General features: G+C 44.3%; 1 protein-coding gene across 2 annotated transcripts in view; it reads left to right on the top strand.

The window, feature by feature from the left end:
- Positions 1 to 2328: 2328 nt before the first annotated feature.
- Positions 2329 to 15689, top strand: part of LOC130117806 (upstream stimulatory factor 2) — a 32225-nt gene continuing 18864 nt past the window's right edge. For both annotated transcript variants that reach the window (XM_056286043.1, XM_056286044.1), the window contains exons 1-6: positions 2329 to 2500; positions 3013 to 3053; positions 4486 to 4595; positions 7418 to 7531; positions 8162 to 8315; positions 8921 to 9008. In XM_056286043.1, the coding sequence (XP_056142018.1) occupies positions 2466 to 2500; positions 3013 to 3053; positions 4486 to 4595; positions 7418 to 7531; positions 8162 to 8315; positions 8921 to 9008 (542 nt within the window). In that variant the 5' untranslated portion in view covers positions 2329 to 2465. The remainder of the gene's footprint in view (positions 2501 to 3012; positions 3054 to 4485; positions 4596 to 7417; positions 7532 to 8161; positions 8316 to 8920; positions 9009 to 15689) is intronic.

Here is a 15689-nt window from a genome sequence, read left to right on the forward strand (position 1 = left end):
AAAGTCCTATTGATAGGCTGTGTTCCGAGTTGGAATGTGACTGTAAAGAAATTCAGTGGCCAAAACAACGCGTCTGCAGCCACTCGAGAGAGATCTGTGATTGACTGTAGATGGTGTCCAGTGACAAACTGTGCAGGTGGATATGGAGACACCAGTCAATTTGCATTTAGGGTGTGTCCCTAGAGAGATGCGATAAAACCACGGAGAAGCCGTTCTTTCACCCCCACCTGCTAGCTACTGGGCTCCAGTTTGTGCTATTTTGCTGAGACTTTATTATCAATCTCGCTATGACGTACTGCTATCTATCTATCTATCTATCTATCTATCTATCTATCTATCTATCTATCTATCTATCTATCTATCTATCTATCTATCTATCTAACAGTTATTTGTATCACCGAATCCTCCTCCTGGAAACTGTAATCCTCGCAGAGGATCTCCCTCTCGCTATCTGACATTTTTTGTAAATAACAAGTGACGAGCGGTACTGAGCCCCGCTCACCCAGGAAGTCAGTAGCCAATAGCTTTAATTCATAAAACCACGCCCATTTTCGGTTATGACTCAAACTTCCTGGGCATGCCTGTGCGTGGTGGCTCTTGATGCACTGACTCCAGCCTCAGTCAACTCCTTGTGAAGCTCCCCCAAGTTCTTGAATCGGCCTTGCTTGACAATCCTCTCAAGGCCGCGGTCATCCTTGTTGCCTGTGCACCTTTTCATACCACACTTTTCCCTTCCAGTCAACTTTCCATGGATATGCTTTGATACAATAATCTGCGAACAGCCAGCCCTTTCAGCAATGACCTTCTGTGGCTAATGGGGTCAAGAGGAAGATGAGAGACACCAGACCCAACAATGCAGACAAGCTGAAGGCCGCTAACAAGGCAACCTGGGCTTCCATAACACCTCAGCAGTGCCACAGGCTGACTGCCTCCATGCCACGCCGCGCATTGATGCAGTAATTCGTGCAAAAAGGAGCCTCGACCAAGTATTGAGTGCATAAATGAACATACTGCAGCGAATTCGGGGGGCATCCGCAGGAACCGCCGCAGCCGGGACGCGAACCCATATCGCCCGCGGTGCGGTTGTCTTCCTAGTTCGCTACATTGTGTCATGTTCCAGTTACGTTATGTAACAATACCCGAGTGGAGGGGGGTGGGTGGTGGCTATACTCAGTAACGGTACGGAGTCCAGACTGGAAGCTTCACGGGTCTGTACTGTCTTAACGGCGTCTCATTCACAGGCATAAGCAACCCAACCACAATGTGCTTCATCGACCGTCCAACTTAGCAGAGCACCGAGTGCTCATTCAAATACACAATATGGCCCCACCGCGCTGCAATTCAACCGAGAAGAAGGGCTGCGAATGTGGATGCAAATGTCTATCAAAATGACGGTGGTTCACGCGCGGGCGGGGAGGGGGGGCTGTAAGATGTCACTTAGGGCCTCAAAGTGTTCCGAAATGGCCCTGCGTCCACTGTGGTCTCAGCGATGCCTGCTGGGGACAGGAGTCACAGGACCCCGGCCAAGGTGGACCTTCGGGGTGGGGAGAACCATGTGGGCTCCGTACGTAACCTGTTGCTGCTCTCCCCCCCCCCCCGTGTTTCCTGTCTCTGTTGTCCTAGCGCAGTGGTTCTCCACCTTTTTGGGGTCCTGGACCCCCTGCGTATTTGTGATCTACCCTGAGGACCCCTCCACCTGATCTTGGGGGAGGGGGGTTGCAATTTGATAGAAACAGTAGAAACTGCATTTTAAATTGCATTATAGCATTTATTCACTCTTTGGGGCAAAAATAAGAGCTTTCAGTTGTAACTTAGATATAGTTAACAAAACAGAATTCTTATGCAGTAACTTTCAGATATATGTAACAAAACAGAATATGTATTCAGTAACTTTTAACAATGCAAACGGGAGCGAGATCTCTTATTAAAATACAATAGATTACACTTGTGAAACAGATGTAATTAGAGAAAAAAGTCCCGTTACCCTTTATAGTTTAGGTAGATAAAGGTCTCAGTCACATTTGAGTAAAATAATCCTATTTCTATAAATGTCATAGGATCTTTTTTTTAAAGATATTTTATTTTCACGGACCCCTTGCAATTACACCACGGACCACTAGGGGTCCGCGGACCCCCGGTTGAGAACCACTGTTCTAGCGGATAAAGTCTAAAAAAACGCCAGAATTACGTGTTTGAGCAAAGGTTTTCGGGGCAAGCCACTTGGAGAGGGAACCCGCGCTTATCATCACCATCACCATCATCATCTCCATCACCATCACCATCATCTCCATCACCATCACCATCCGGTAGCGGCGGCGGCGGCGGCGGTGTCCATCTTAAGGTGCAGAGCGCGGTGTGCGCCTCACGTGTGTGGGCCGTCTCTCTCTCACATGACGTGTTTGTTCCCGTGATCAGCGCTTCCATCTGTGCGCGCGACAGCGAGCATCGCTTTCCCGCTAACCCTGATGGATATGCTCGACCGGAGCCTGGACAACACACGGTAAGCCACCGCCCGCCAGCCCGGCCACCACGGCTAGCTAGCTAGCTAACCAGCCTAGCTACCGTGCTACACAGCTAGCCTAGCTAGCCACGCGTGTGTGGGCCCGCCTGACCCGAAAGCGGGTTAATAGAACACGAGTTTAGCGGAGTTTGCCCCCACAGCTGGGTTAGAGGAGGCGGCCGGCGGGGAGACACACGCCAGAAAGCCCGCGGCTCTGTGACACACAACCCGCGAAGGAGGTCGGTGGCGCGGGGGAGAAGTTAGCCGGGCTAGCTGTCAGCTATAAACGGCTATCTTCACGGTCGCCGCCGCCGCCGCCGCGGTGTGTGACTTAAAGACGGGAGCGAAGGGTGGGGAAGTGTGACCGGTGTGTTTGCCGTTTGCGTTGCCTGAGTTACCCCTCACTTCCTAAAGCCCAAACGGGAAAACCTCGGATAAGAGTTACGGATTGCTGTTGGAATACAACTCGGCCAAGTTAGTCATACTAAGATACCTCCACTTCATGTTCACAGCCAAGACGAGCAAGCGGAGGAGGCGGGCCGGATATCTGAAGGTAAGTGTTGCTCGAGATGTTCCGACCACATGCTGCGCCCCCCTTTCTCACGCCCAGGGGGCAAAGGGCCGTGTGCCCCCTGCCCCCGACCCCATGCAAGCCCTGCCACAAGCCAAGGGGGCAAAGTGCCCAGTGCCCCCTGCCCCCGACCCCATGCAAGCCCTGCCACAAGCCCAGGGGGCAAAGGGCCGTGTGCCCCCTGCCCCCGACCCCATGCAAGCCCTGCCACAAGCCCAGGGGGCAAAGTGCCCAGTGCCCCCTGCCCCCGACCCCATGCAAGCCCTGCCACAAGCCAAGGGGGCAAAGTGCCCAGTGCCCCCTGCCCCCGACCCCATGCAAGCCCTGCCACGACTCACATTCACACAGCCTCGGTTATCCCAGAAAGGCCACTCACTAGCCATAGCATACTATTCCCATTTTTCCTCCCTTTGGAATCTCTTTACTGGCTGTCACATGCGAATTAGTTTTGGCGTTATATTACTTATTTATGAATCTTTTAATACTCCCGACTATATACACATTATGCTGCATGCATTTGTTTCTGGTAGAACCCACACTCACAGGCACTCCTCTCCCAACTAGTCCAAGAAGAAGAACTGAGACTCATGGTGAAGCAACCCTCTATATATATATGCTCCTAAAGTTTGCAATATTCTATTGGAACCGAGAACAGCCAGTTCATCAGCAGCTTTTATTAAAAAACAAACAAAACAAAAACAAGCCCCCCCCCAATCTTTTCAGTTGTGCTTTCTTCTAAGGTAACCCTTTCTACCTTTATTCATTAGCTCTTAATCTGCTATCGAGCAATTATAGGTTCTGTTTGTCTTAATGTAATCAATTATATTTTGATTTCTCACTCTTATATTTTCCTCACACTATCTTGTCAGGGTTTTGACTTTTTTTAAATACATTTATTTATTTATTCTCATTTCTTCTTTACTCGTTAATTATTCTTTGCTGTGCATTTTTATATAATGTAAAGCGTATTGCATTGCATTTTAATGTACAAAGTTACAAGTAAATTCCTGGCTAAAGCAGGGGTGGGCAATCTTATCCACAAAGGGTCAGTGTGGGTGAAGGTTTTTGTTCCAACCAAGCAGTTACACACCTGATCCCACTAATCAACCAGTAGAGTCTTTGCTGAAGAACTTGATTAGGAGACACAGGTGTGTAATTGCTTGGTTGGAATAAAGACCTTCACCCACACTGGCCCTTTCTGGATAAGATTGCCCACCCCTGGGCTAAAGAGTGCATGATACCATTTTTTTTTTTAATCAAGGTAAGTGACTGCATAGGTTTACATAGCCAGTGGAGGGAAGTGCATGGTTTCCTCTGCCGTGGAAATTGTCTTGCTTATTAGGATTAAGCTTCTGTTCCCCTTCTCCTTTCACTTCCTAACTCACCGCTACCTTTTTTCTCCCTTTACCTGGAGACGGAACAGGAGGAGAAGAGCAGACAGCTGTTACAATAGCCAGTGTTCAGCAGGCTTCAGCATTCGGAGACCACAACATCCAGTATCAGTTTCGCACTGAGGGTGGGCAGGTAGGTCACCGATGGAAATAATGAACCTCATCACACTGCTGCTTATTGGGTTGAAGTGATTTCTTTTTGTGTATAACTGAAATGATCTAGTGTCCCTAAGCTGTAATTTAGATTTTAATTCGATGAGATGACATTTTTACAGCACATATAAATACATGTACTTTGAGGTCATAATTGCTGTTATTTTTCAAGTATGATAAACATACATGAATTTGCAGAGGTAACATTAGTTCAGATACATACTGATGATTATCAGTAGAGCTCCTTAGAACATAGTGACACACACACTAAAGAGACAACAGGATGTTATGAATAAAACAAGGAACTTGTTGGATGTACAGTTCGGATTGCCAGTAGACTATATATATCACTATGCATTCAGTATTCAAATCAAGTTTCTTTGTATTACTCTACATCACAGTTACAGTGCAAGCGGGCTTTACATTAAAATAGCGAGCGAATACAATGGTAGACGATACCGTCTAACATTAGAGGTGGGATCCAGATGAGGGAAAAAGTCCACAGGAAAAAAAAAATCAGGAATAGAAAAACAGAAACCTCAGGAAGAGAATCAGAGGAGAGATCCTTCTTCCAGGACAGATTGATGTGCAATAGATGCCAAATGGGTAAGTTCAACAAGCTGGTACCATATTTAGAAATGAACCACTTAAACCTGCAATCAGTAAGTTTACATGTTTTCAACATCTCCTGTTGGCGAGAGGTAATGGAAACATAATGTCAAACTTGAAAATGAATATCCTTTAATGAATCGATGAAATTAAACAGTAAAACAGCATGCTTTGATGTAATTATTACCGTTACAGTAACATATATATGCTGCTATTACCGTACATTACACTTAAGTAGTCCATAGATTATTTTTCTTGCAGCTGTCTAGTCAAAACTGCAATCCGTAAGATTTTGCATTATTTTATTCATTTGAAATTGGATGAGATGTGGTGATTCTGTTGGACAATCATCAAACTACAGTAGAAAAGTGTTCTGCAGCAGTATACGGTAACTGGAGTGTCTACAACCTAAGCATGAAACGATATGAAAATTTCACATCACGATTATAGTGGCTAAAAGTATCACGAGTTATTATTGATATTATCGCGGTATTGTAAAAATGTGCTGAAAATGTTAAAAAAGTACTGATACATTACACACACTGAAATCATTTCACTACCTTTTATATTGAAAACCACAAATAGAATCGGCAGCACTATGTGCTTCTTGTTGGCATCAACATAAAAATAATATCATGGCCAATACTTTGTCTACTACGACTTTTGGCTGCTCCCGTTAGGGGTCGCCACAGTGGATCGTCTGTTTCCATCTCTTCCTGTCCTCTGCATCTTCCACCAGCTACCTGTCCTCCCTCACCACATCCATAAACCTCCTCTTTTCCCCTTCCCTGGCAGCTCCATATTCAGCATCCTTCTCCCAATATACCCAGCATCTCTCCTCCACACATGTCCAAGCCATCTCAATCTTGCCTCTCTTGCTTTGTCTCTAAACTGTCCAGTACTTTATGTAAACATATGAAAACCATATCAAATGTGCATAAACATTAAAGATAGCACCATGTGGCCATGAGAGTCAACTGCACTATGTGCGCATTGCAGATAAATAAAAGAGCAGCCAACGACATTTCTTCACTATCGGCAATCGCTGATTGTTGGCCTGACGGTGGCCGATGGGAACATTTTGACAAATTACCCAACCCTAGATTGCAGCTTTAATGAATACACTTGGTGATAATGACAAAATGCAGAAAAGAAGCAAGGACTCTATGACAACAATATATGCAGAAGCATGTGAAGTGTCCTGCCCGAACTTAGCCACAGAGTAGCACTGTCCCATGTGAGCATCAGAAACTAAGTCCCACAGAGCCCCGGAAAAGAATAGAGCTCTCATTCAATATTCACTATCCATGCCCAATACACAGTGGAACTAGAAAAACTGCTGGTCCCTTCTTAAGTGGCTTATGTAGAAGCCTCATGTAAATGGATTACTTGCTTGAGCTGAAATGTGTTGAATTTTGAAGTGGTTTGAACTAAACTAAACTGAAGTCTCGAACTCTGAATATGTTCATTTATGATATGTGGTCTTTAATATTGTGGGTTGCACATGGGACATTGGGAGGGAGATCATGTAGTAGCTATGCATTGTGTATCTGGGACTTGATTTAACTTTCATGACTAAAGATTGTCAGATGAGCTTCCTGGTTGGCACCACAGTCTTGAACTACAGTCAAATTGTTACTCTTGTGACTGCAGCCATAGATGAGGAAAAAGGATGCAAAAAATAAATTTGGAAAGACAGGTTTGCATTCACATTCTGTTCTGATTTAGAAATTTTTGACCGGACTAAATTAATAGGTTGTTGTTGATCCTTGTTGCTCACTTGGTGTTAATGGCGCCTGTATGAGTGGTCATGTGATTCTAGTCCGGTCCAGGATTGGCATGTGGCTGGTGTCACATGTCAGTCAGGAGGCGAGTCACATGATTAAGAGGTACAAATACTGATTCTTTGGAGCAGACAAGCAGATTTTCTGGATCTGTTTTGAATTGAATAAGGCCCATTCTGAAGCATAAAATATTGTCTGGGATGGTGAGACCAATGTGCTGCCTAAAACAGGATCGTCAAGTCGGATACTGATCCTGTAGATATGATAAACAAGTCTACCTGTGAGGTAAGGTTTGCTTTGTACATAGAACACCTGCCTCAGGGAGGAGAGAAGCACATATAAGAATCTCTCTCTCTCCCTCCCTCCCTCTTTCTTTCTCTCTGTCTGTGTCTTTCTCTCCACCCCTCAGGTTACGTACCGTGTTGTCCAGGTGACTGACCAGCAGCTGGAAAGCAGAGACGATGGAGCGGTGAGTGTGGTGTCCACAGCTTCCTTCACTGGCGCTCCACAGGCAGTGGCTCAGGTACAAGAGGCTCCACCTTTTCTTGATCATTTCTTTGCAGGCTGACCTTTTAGACCAGATAATTAATTTTTATTTAAAAAAAAAAAAACAACATTATGGTGACTGTAATCAAAACATGAAATGCTAATCTGAAAGATTTGTTGAGTTGTTGAGTTCAAAGAGTAACTGCCATGTTCTTCTTCAGCTGAAATTCAGTTAAATTTAACCATGTTGTCTGAACACCAGTCAAGGGTAAATTCTTGTCTGTCGCATTCATTTAAATATGTAATACACAGACACCTACTTTTGTATATTTTAAAGAACTTCAAAAGTTGCTGTTCTCCTCTGTGGTTGAAATGTTTCGGCGGTGTGGGTTGAGTTGGTGTTGTTATAAATCTTAGAGTGGTTAACCCTGCTTTATTCTCCACTGACAGTCCTCATCCCAAACCCTGTATTCTAAATGCCCAACTGCACCGCTGAACCTTATTGAAATGACAGAAAACACCAGAAAGCAGCCGAAACCTTGGAGGGATGTCTAACTTCACTGTAGCAGGCATCAATACTGAGTCTGACAGTGACTTGAGGTGTTCTGTTACCCACTGCAACCGTTTCATCGCTGCCTGTTAAAAGTATCCTATCTCTCTGTTGTAGGCTGTCATCCAGAACCCATTCAGCAATGGAGGAAGCCCAGCAGGAGAGGCAGTGGGTGGGGAGACGCGCTTCGCCTACTTCCCCGCAACAGCGGTGAGCGACGGGACTGTGTCTGTGCAGGCCACCGCGGACCCCACACTCACACAGGCAGGGGGTGAGTCAACACTGGCTGACGCTTATCCTAAGCGGAGGGCTAATTCAGCCATACCCGCCTCCGATGATAAAGCAGACTGCTGAGCAGAGACAGACAGAGGGAACAACTGGCTTCTTTTCCCCAGTCATTAGCCAACCATGACGTGACGCAAAGCAAGATGAAACCATCATTCACAAGATCTGGGCATGTGATGCAAGGGCTCGACAGTATTAAAAAAGAATCACATTTCCTTTCTTAGCTAAAGAAAAAAAACAGGATGAAATATGGTAATCAAAACTCCAAATATAATTTAATGAAACTGTACTTACTTAGTTTGAATGAAAAGGATTTTCCCTGTAATACTGATTTATAGGCCACAGATTTTTGGTCAACACCAGAAAAGCTTATTTACTAATCTGCTTGACTTGTTTTCTTCTGAAGGGTGGGGGTTTTCAGCCTCTAGCGAATTGGAAATTACAGTAGTTCAAACAATTACCCGGGACTCAAATGAATCAAGTTCCATGGTTTGTATTTACTTCATGTCACATGCGCTCCTCACATGTCCTACTCTCCCTCCTCTCCTGTGCTCCTGCTCCTGTTTGATGATTTCCCGGTCCTTTCCACAGGTCAGTTTTATGTGATGATGACGCCGCCTGATGTCATTCAGACAGGCTCACCGCGAACAATAGCCCCACGTACCCAACCCTACCCTGCGTGAGTAACAGATTTTCTATATTAGCTTGCATCATGGGAAGGAGACTCCATTGGCAATGCAATCTGAAGCACAGCTACTTTTGAGAGTAAAGTGACCATGACTCAGTACTCCAAAAAATTACTTGGATTCCCATAGTAAGATACCACTGGAATTAGGCCCTTTGGTCACTTTACCAAGCAGTAAGTCAGTAATTGCTGCACTGATTTTCGGAGGGAAATAGTTATTTTTTTCCCTGTTCAAAAGTTGGGGCAATTGCTCTATAATGTTCGCTGCTATAGAGGTATTTGCTGTGGTTAAGTCAGTTTTGATTCATTTCTACAACAGCGAATGTTACCTTGATTTTCCAGTTTGGCCCAGACTGCCTTGTCGCCCCTGGAGTCTCTCATTTCTCTGTAGTGGGCTTGCTGAGGAAGGTGATGTAATCTCAGTGATCTTTTTATCTCCTCATGTCCTGGCCGACCTGGTTTCCCCCTCTCACTCTTCCTCCTCTTATTTTGCTTACCTCTGAAACTCACAACATGCGTGCATCATAATAATTGAGCTATAAACGATCTCTCGGAGTCTCTCTGACTGTTGGTTACATGGAGATTGCAGTCATTAAGATAACCAGCAGTCAACAAGGTTAGGGGGGAATTGAGCAGAATTGATTTGTAGCTTCTTTTTTTTTGTCATTGCATACTACAGGCCCATTTCAGGCTTATTCATTCCTCCTGTCATTTAGTAAAGGGAATTCAAAAATGATGAAGTTTAAATTCAGAGTATATGGCTATAGATGAAAGTCCTTGGCACAGTGCGGTGTATGCCCAAATGATGTAAGTTTGTTTAAGGTCAAATTAAGTTTAAACATGTTCCCATTGTTTACTAGGTAATTGTCAAAGCCCAGTCTGTGGCTTGTTGGACAGTCCAAAATGAACACATGACCTAGGCTATTTCCAAATTGAATTAGCGTTTAAATCAGTGAATACTTGTATCCATTTTGAACCATGCTTTTGTTAAGACCCTTAACCCGTGATACTGGCTGCATGTCAGCTGTCAAGCTAGTACTCCTCTCCAGAGCAACTTAACAAGTCAGCGGCTGGTGGTCGGTTTAGTTGCTCAAGGACACTAACATAGAGCTTTAATGCTGCCTGTTAGAGATCAGTGCATGCTTAATCATGAAGACATGCATGTTAGGGTTGATATATTCCTGCCTGTGCCCCTGACCAAGGCAATGGAGAGAAGAACTGGAGTTGGTCCCCAGGCGCTGCAGCTGCCCACTGCTCCTATACAATCGGATGGGTTAAATGCAGAGAACACATTTCGTTGTAAGAATACAATGTCAAATAAAGTGGATTTTCTTCCTTTTTTCTTCTTCCTTAATGGATCAAAGCCACTAACCAATCAGTTGCATTTTGATCTCTGACTCCTATGCCTCCCTGCCTCTTACAGTGTCCACAATTGATATCATGACAGTCCTTAACTGTTGTTTTGGTAGTTCTTGGAGTTTTAACACTTTTCCTCAAGAGATTGTTTGACACACACACACCTACCTCCTGATTGATGTCCTCCTCCATCATCAAGACACCATGAGCTACCTTAACAAAGGAATACAAATACTAGACCTCCCTAACACTCATCATAGGGCTATCTTCCCATCCAATCATTATTTCAGTCCAAGGACCTGGTCACACCAGCATTTACAACAGCAATATTTTGTACCAAAATTAATTCATTTGGGTGGAATCATTGCAATCAGAGGATTAGCTTCTGGTAGCGAAGCAAAATTGCACAATGCCTTTGTGTAGAGTACAACTTTTGTGAACTTTGACACATATTTGCACCATAGACCAATAGCAAACTGCTTTGACTGTGTTAACTGCTGACAGGTCACTTGCACTGGAGAGTCCAAAATGGAGAACTATCATTTTAGCAGTGTTGCATCATCCAATTTTATACGTGTTCTGCCAGAAAAAAAAAAAAAAAAAAAGAAAAAAAAAATATATATACATTGCTACAAAAATATGTGGCATGGTTTGCAGTTGTAAAGCAGAAGTAGATGGTATAACTGTTTTATTAATTGTATTTAGTGTTTTTTGGTCAACAAGCTCTCGGTACTGCAAGAACACATGAAAAAGATAATTGCTGTACCAATTCCTGGTGTGACTGGGGCCTTTGTACCTAAATAGACCGGTAGACTGACCGCTGTCACTGTGGCGTTCAGTTTTCCAAGGCCCAATTCATCTTGTGTACTTTGTTGTGGTTCAGCCAGTGATACTGGGGTTACTGGGGCTGAGTTTCTAAATTTTTGCAGCAATTTCTCTTGTTTTTCATGGTGTTTGATGTTCACGAAATAGAGCTGCCTGCTCTTCAGTCAGGAGAAGAGAGCTTGGTTGCGGAGTGCATTTGCATTTCATGTCTGTTCAAGTAGGGAGCGTTTAATTTTTTCACCTGCTTGCCTACATTGTGTGCCTTTCTGTCTATTTCCTCTCATGTGAACTGTTTATGACATACAACTGATGTATTTTGGGGAGAAGGGGCACAAGGTTCAGGCCTACAATTTATTACCACTGACACTGTCATTGGTGTGTGTGTGTGTGTGTGTGTGTGTGTGTGTGTGTGTGTGTTTGTGTAAGTAAAATAGATTAAACCCCCCCCTCTTACTTGCCGTTCTCAGAGATGGGTAACGAGGTGCTGCACCATGATGGTTTAAGCTGCCGAGGACAGTATTCACATTCCCTCACAATCCCTTTCAACAAATGAACTAACAAAATAGATCATAAAAAGAGTGAAAGAAGTACACCAGCCCAACTTCCTCCCAACCACTCCCTTCCCGCAAGTCCCTGCTGATTCTACCCTGCTCTTGACCATGGATGTATTAGTAGAACTGGATACGGCGCCGCCGCTCAGCCTTGCAGCCAAATTTTTCCCAGTGGTCACTTGTAGTATTGCAGCGAAAAATCTCCTGTGGCCCGAAAAGCATTCTCCCCATAGACCACCATTGTAAAAGAGGCGCATGTAAAAACTGTTGACAGGACACCTGCAGCTGTAATCGTGGTCAATTATTACTCTTTGTATTGTGTGTTTTTAAGCCATGGGGTTTTACTCTTTTTACAAATTTTCCAAAGCCCAGAAACCCCCCCCCTGCATGACGTCACGGCTGTGTACGAGCGCTCTACGCGCGGTCATGTTGTGTCTCTGGAACGAGGATCTTTGCTAGGTTAAACAAACGCTGTTCGGATGAGCAAAAATCAAAGGTGAAGGTGATAAATGACACAAAGCTGAGCCTCCTCTTTCACACAAAGAGATATTTTGAGTTTGTGGTTTTGCGTTGCATTTATTGGTCACTAGTGTAGCATTCATGAACGCGCAGCGCCGGATCCTGAACGCGGTCCGCTCGTTCTCATAGCCTAGAGCAGGGGTCGGGAACCTTTTTGACTGGGAGAGCCATAAAAGCCAAATATTTCTAAATATATTTCATTGAGAGCCATATAGTATTTTTAACGTATAATACATTAAATATGTCTTACTTTTAATGCGACTTCTGGTGCTGCATGGTTTTGCTGATGGCCTTGTAGTCTGGTTCATACGTGGTGAGGTTGAGCTTCATGCAGGCGTTGAGGCTTCCATTAGTTAAACGTGAGCGTAGGTTGGTCTTAATGTTCCTCATATGCGAGAAAGACTGTTCACATGCATATGTAGAGCCAAACATGGTCAATACGGCAATACTCACACGCTGCATTGTTTGGTATGTCACAGGAAGCTCGTTCCAAGTTTTAAGAATCAGCTGGTCTTCAGGTTGAAGATTTTTAATTTCTGTCCACTTGTGTTCCCTCGCCAGCTCTGCTCGCTGTCGCGCAAGACTTTCCAACTCTCCATTAAGTGACTTGAACTTACTCATCCACATGTCTGATGCCTTCAGGTCAGCAACTTCCAGCTCAAAGTCTCCGATAGAGACCCCGGGGATGCATGTCAGGTCGATTTTGTCCACTGCACACTCATGTGGATGAGTGATGAACTTGAAAAGACCAGTGCGCGCACGAAATTCTCCAAAACGTGCTTTGAATGACTGCAGGAGATTGAACGTAAAGCCAGCTAGCTGCTGGAGATCCAGATGTTGAGTGGAGTCACTTGCTAAGCATGCATCTCTAAATTGTTGCAGTCTTTCAAAGTGCAGAAGACGACCTGTTTCAATGTCCCTGAGAAAGACTTCCAGCTTGCTTTCAAATGCAAACACTGCTTGTTGAAGGGATGAGATTGTATTTCCAATACCTTGAATTTTCACATTGAGCTGGTTCAGATGGCCAGTTATGTCCACGAGATAGTGAAACTGCAGGAGCCAGTCAGTGTTGTCTAGCTCAGGATGCTTGACGCCTTTCATTTCAAGAAAAGTCCGGATTTCACTCAGGCAAGCTGCAAAACGGCTGAGCACCTTCCCCCTTGACAACCAACGCACGTTGCTGTGTAAAAGCAGACCGGGATAATGATTCCCAACTTCTTCTAACAGAGCTTTAAACTGGCGATCATTTAAAGCTCGGGCAACAATAAAGTTGACTACTCGAATGACCAGAGACATCACCTCGCCAAGCTCCTGGCCACACGTCTGAGCGCAAAGCGCCTCCTGGTGCAGGATGCAATGAAAACTTAGGATGGCTCTCTTTTCATGTTCACGGAGAAGCGCTACAAATCCTTTGTTCTTCCCCAACATACAGGGTGCACCATCAGTACAGACAGAAATAAGTTTATCCATCGGTAGTTTTTTTTCTTTAGCAAACTCCATGAAAGACATGAATAAATCCTGTCCTCTTGGTGTCCCTTTCGTTGGCGAAACAGCCAAGCTTTCCTCACGCAGTGTGTCACCTGCAGCATACCTGGCAATGATACTGCACTGAGATAGATGGCTAACGTCTGTTGACTCATCTAACGCGAGAGAAAAGTATGTCCCGGCGTTTATGTCCTTAATTTGTGTTTCCTCGACTTGATTTGCCATCATGATGCTACGATCGTGCACAGTTCTTGCTGACAGGGGCATGTCTTTTATTCGTTTGATTATCTTGTCTTTATTTGGGAAGTCATCAAACAGTTCATTGGCCACATCAAGCATGAATGTTTTGGCATACTCGCCATCTGTGAATGACTTTCCATTCCTTACTATTGCCAAAGCCCCCGCAAAGCTAGCGGAATTCCCGTCCCCTTGCTTGGTCCACACACGTAGTTGCTGCTGACTCGTCTGCACTCTCCGCTGTAGCTCCTCGCATGCCCTTTTCCTGCTGTCCCCCGCTGGATATTTCGATGCAAATGAAGCATGGTGCGTATCGAAGTGCCGCTTTATATTTGACCGTTTCATCGATGCAATTTTATCATTGCATATTAGACATACCGCAGATCCTGCTCTCTCCACAAATGCAAATTCCTCTGTCCACGCAGCCTGGAATGCACGGTAACCATCGTCTTTTTTTCTTTTCGCCATCTTTTCCGTTACAAGGGTTGAAGCGGATAAACTAGTTGGCTATCTGATAAAATTGATTTCTTCACCTTTACAATGACCCGGACATGCTCGCGAGCCATTGGTTCCCGACCCGACCCACGGGTGACCCGTGACCCGTGAAATTTATCTTCAAAACTAATTTCTGTTTACTTTAAAATGACACAGTATTATTAAGAAATATCACAAGTATTTTAAAATCAGTTCCAAACTGATTTTTTTGAAAAAAAAATAATTTTCAACTCAAAATTGTCTGGGAGCCATATGCCGTCACCGGAAGAGCCATATATGGCTCGCGAGCCATAGGTTCCCGACCGCTGGCCTAGAGGCATGATGGGAGTAACGCTACTGCGCATATTCAATGGGCCGCATGTACCCGGAAGTAACCCGGAAGCCAGAAACTTTTTCGGCATATGCGCTAGGTGAGCGATTCTCATAGGAATGAACAGGCGCCATTTTTAATAATAATAAACCTGTGTAGCACCTTTCATACATAAAATGCAGCTCAAAGTGCTTTACATTAAAAACAAGGGAAACAATAAAACTCAACCACAATACAGATAAAATAAGTTAAAAGTAATAAAACACAGACCTAGGCAAAAAACATAAAACAAGGCAAGAAATAAAACCACAGTACAAGATAAAAAAAACAAGAGTAAAAGAAATAAAATGGAATTAATTAAAAGCAAGAGCATAAAAATGGGTGTTGAGCTGATTAAACTATCTGGACACTGCGTCTCTTATTTGTTGGGGGAGTCTATTCCAAGCCGTCGGTGCATAAAAACAAAATGCTGCTTCGCCATACTTTTTGTAGTTCATTCTAGGGACAGTGAGCAGGCCAGCACCAGAGGATCTAAGAGAGCGGCTCGGAACATAATCAGATAAGCAGTCAGACAGGTATGAGGGTGCTGAACCACGTAGAGCTTTAAACACCAGTAAAATAATTTTAAAATCAATCCTCAGTGCTACAGGAAGCCAGTGTAAAGATGCTAAAACTGGGGTAATGTGAGCTCTCATCCTGGTTTTTGTTACGACCCTTGCTGCCTGTTCTGTACTAGTTGCCGCCTATTGATACTTTTTTGGGTAAACCAGTAAGAAGTGCATTGCAATAATTTAGACGCGAAGCAATAAAAGTATGCGTCACCTTTTTAGCGTCTTCCAGGGAGAGGTAGGGTCTAATTCTAGCAATATTTTTCCGGTGAAAAAAGGCACCCTTTGT

This window comes from Lampris incognitus, chromosome 9 (genome assembly GCF_029633865.1).
Source record: "Lampris incognitus isolate fLamInc1 chromosome 9, fLamInc1.hap2, whole genome shotgun sequence".
Taxonomy (NCBI): domain Eukaryota; kingdom Metazoa; phylum Chordata; class Actinopteri; order Lampriformes; family Lampridae; genus Lampris; species Lampris incognitus.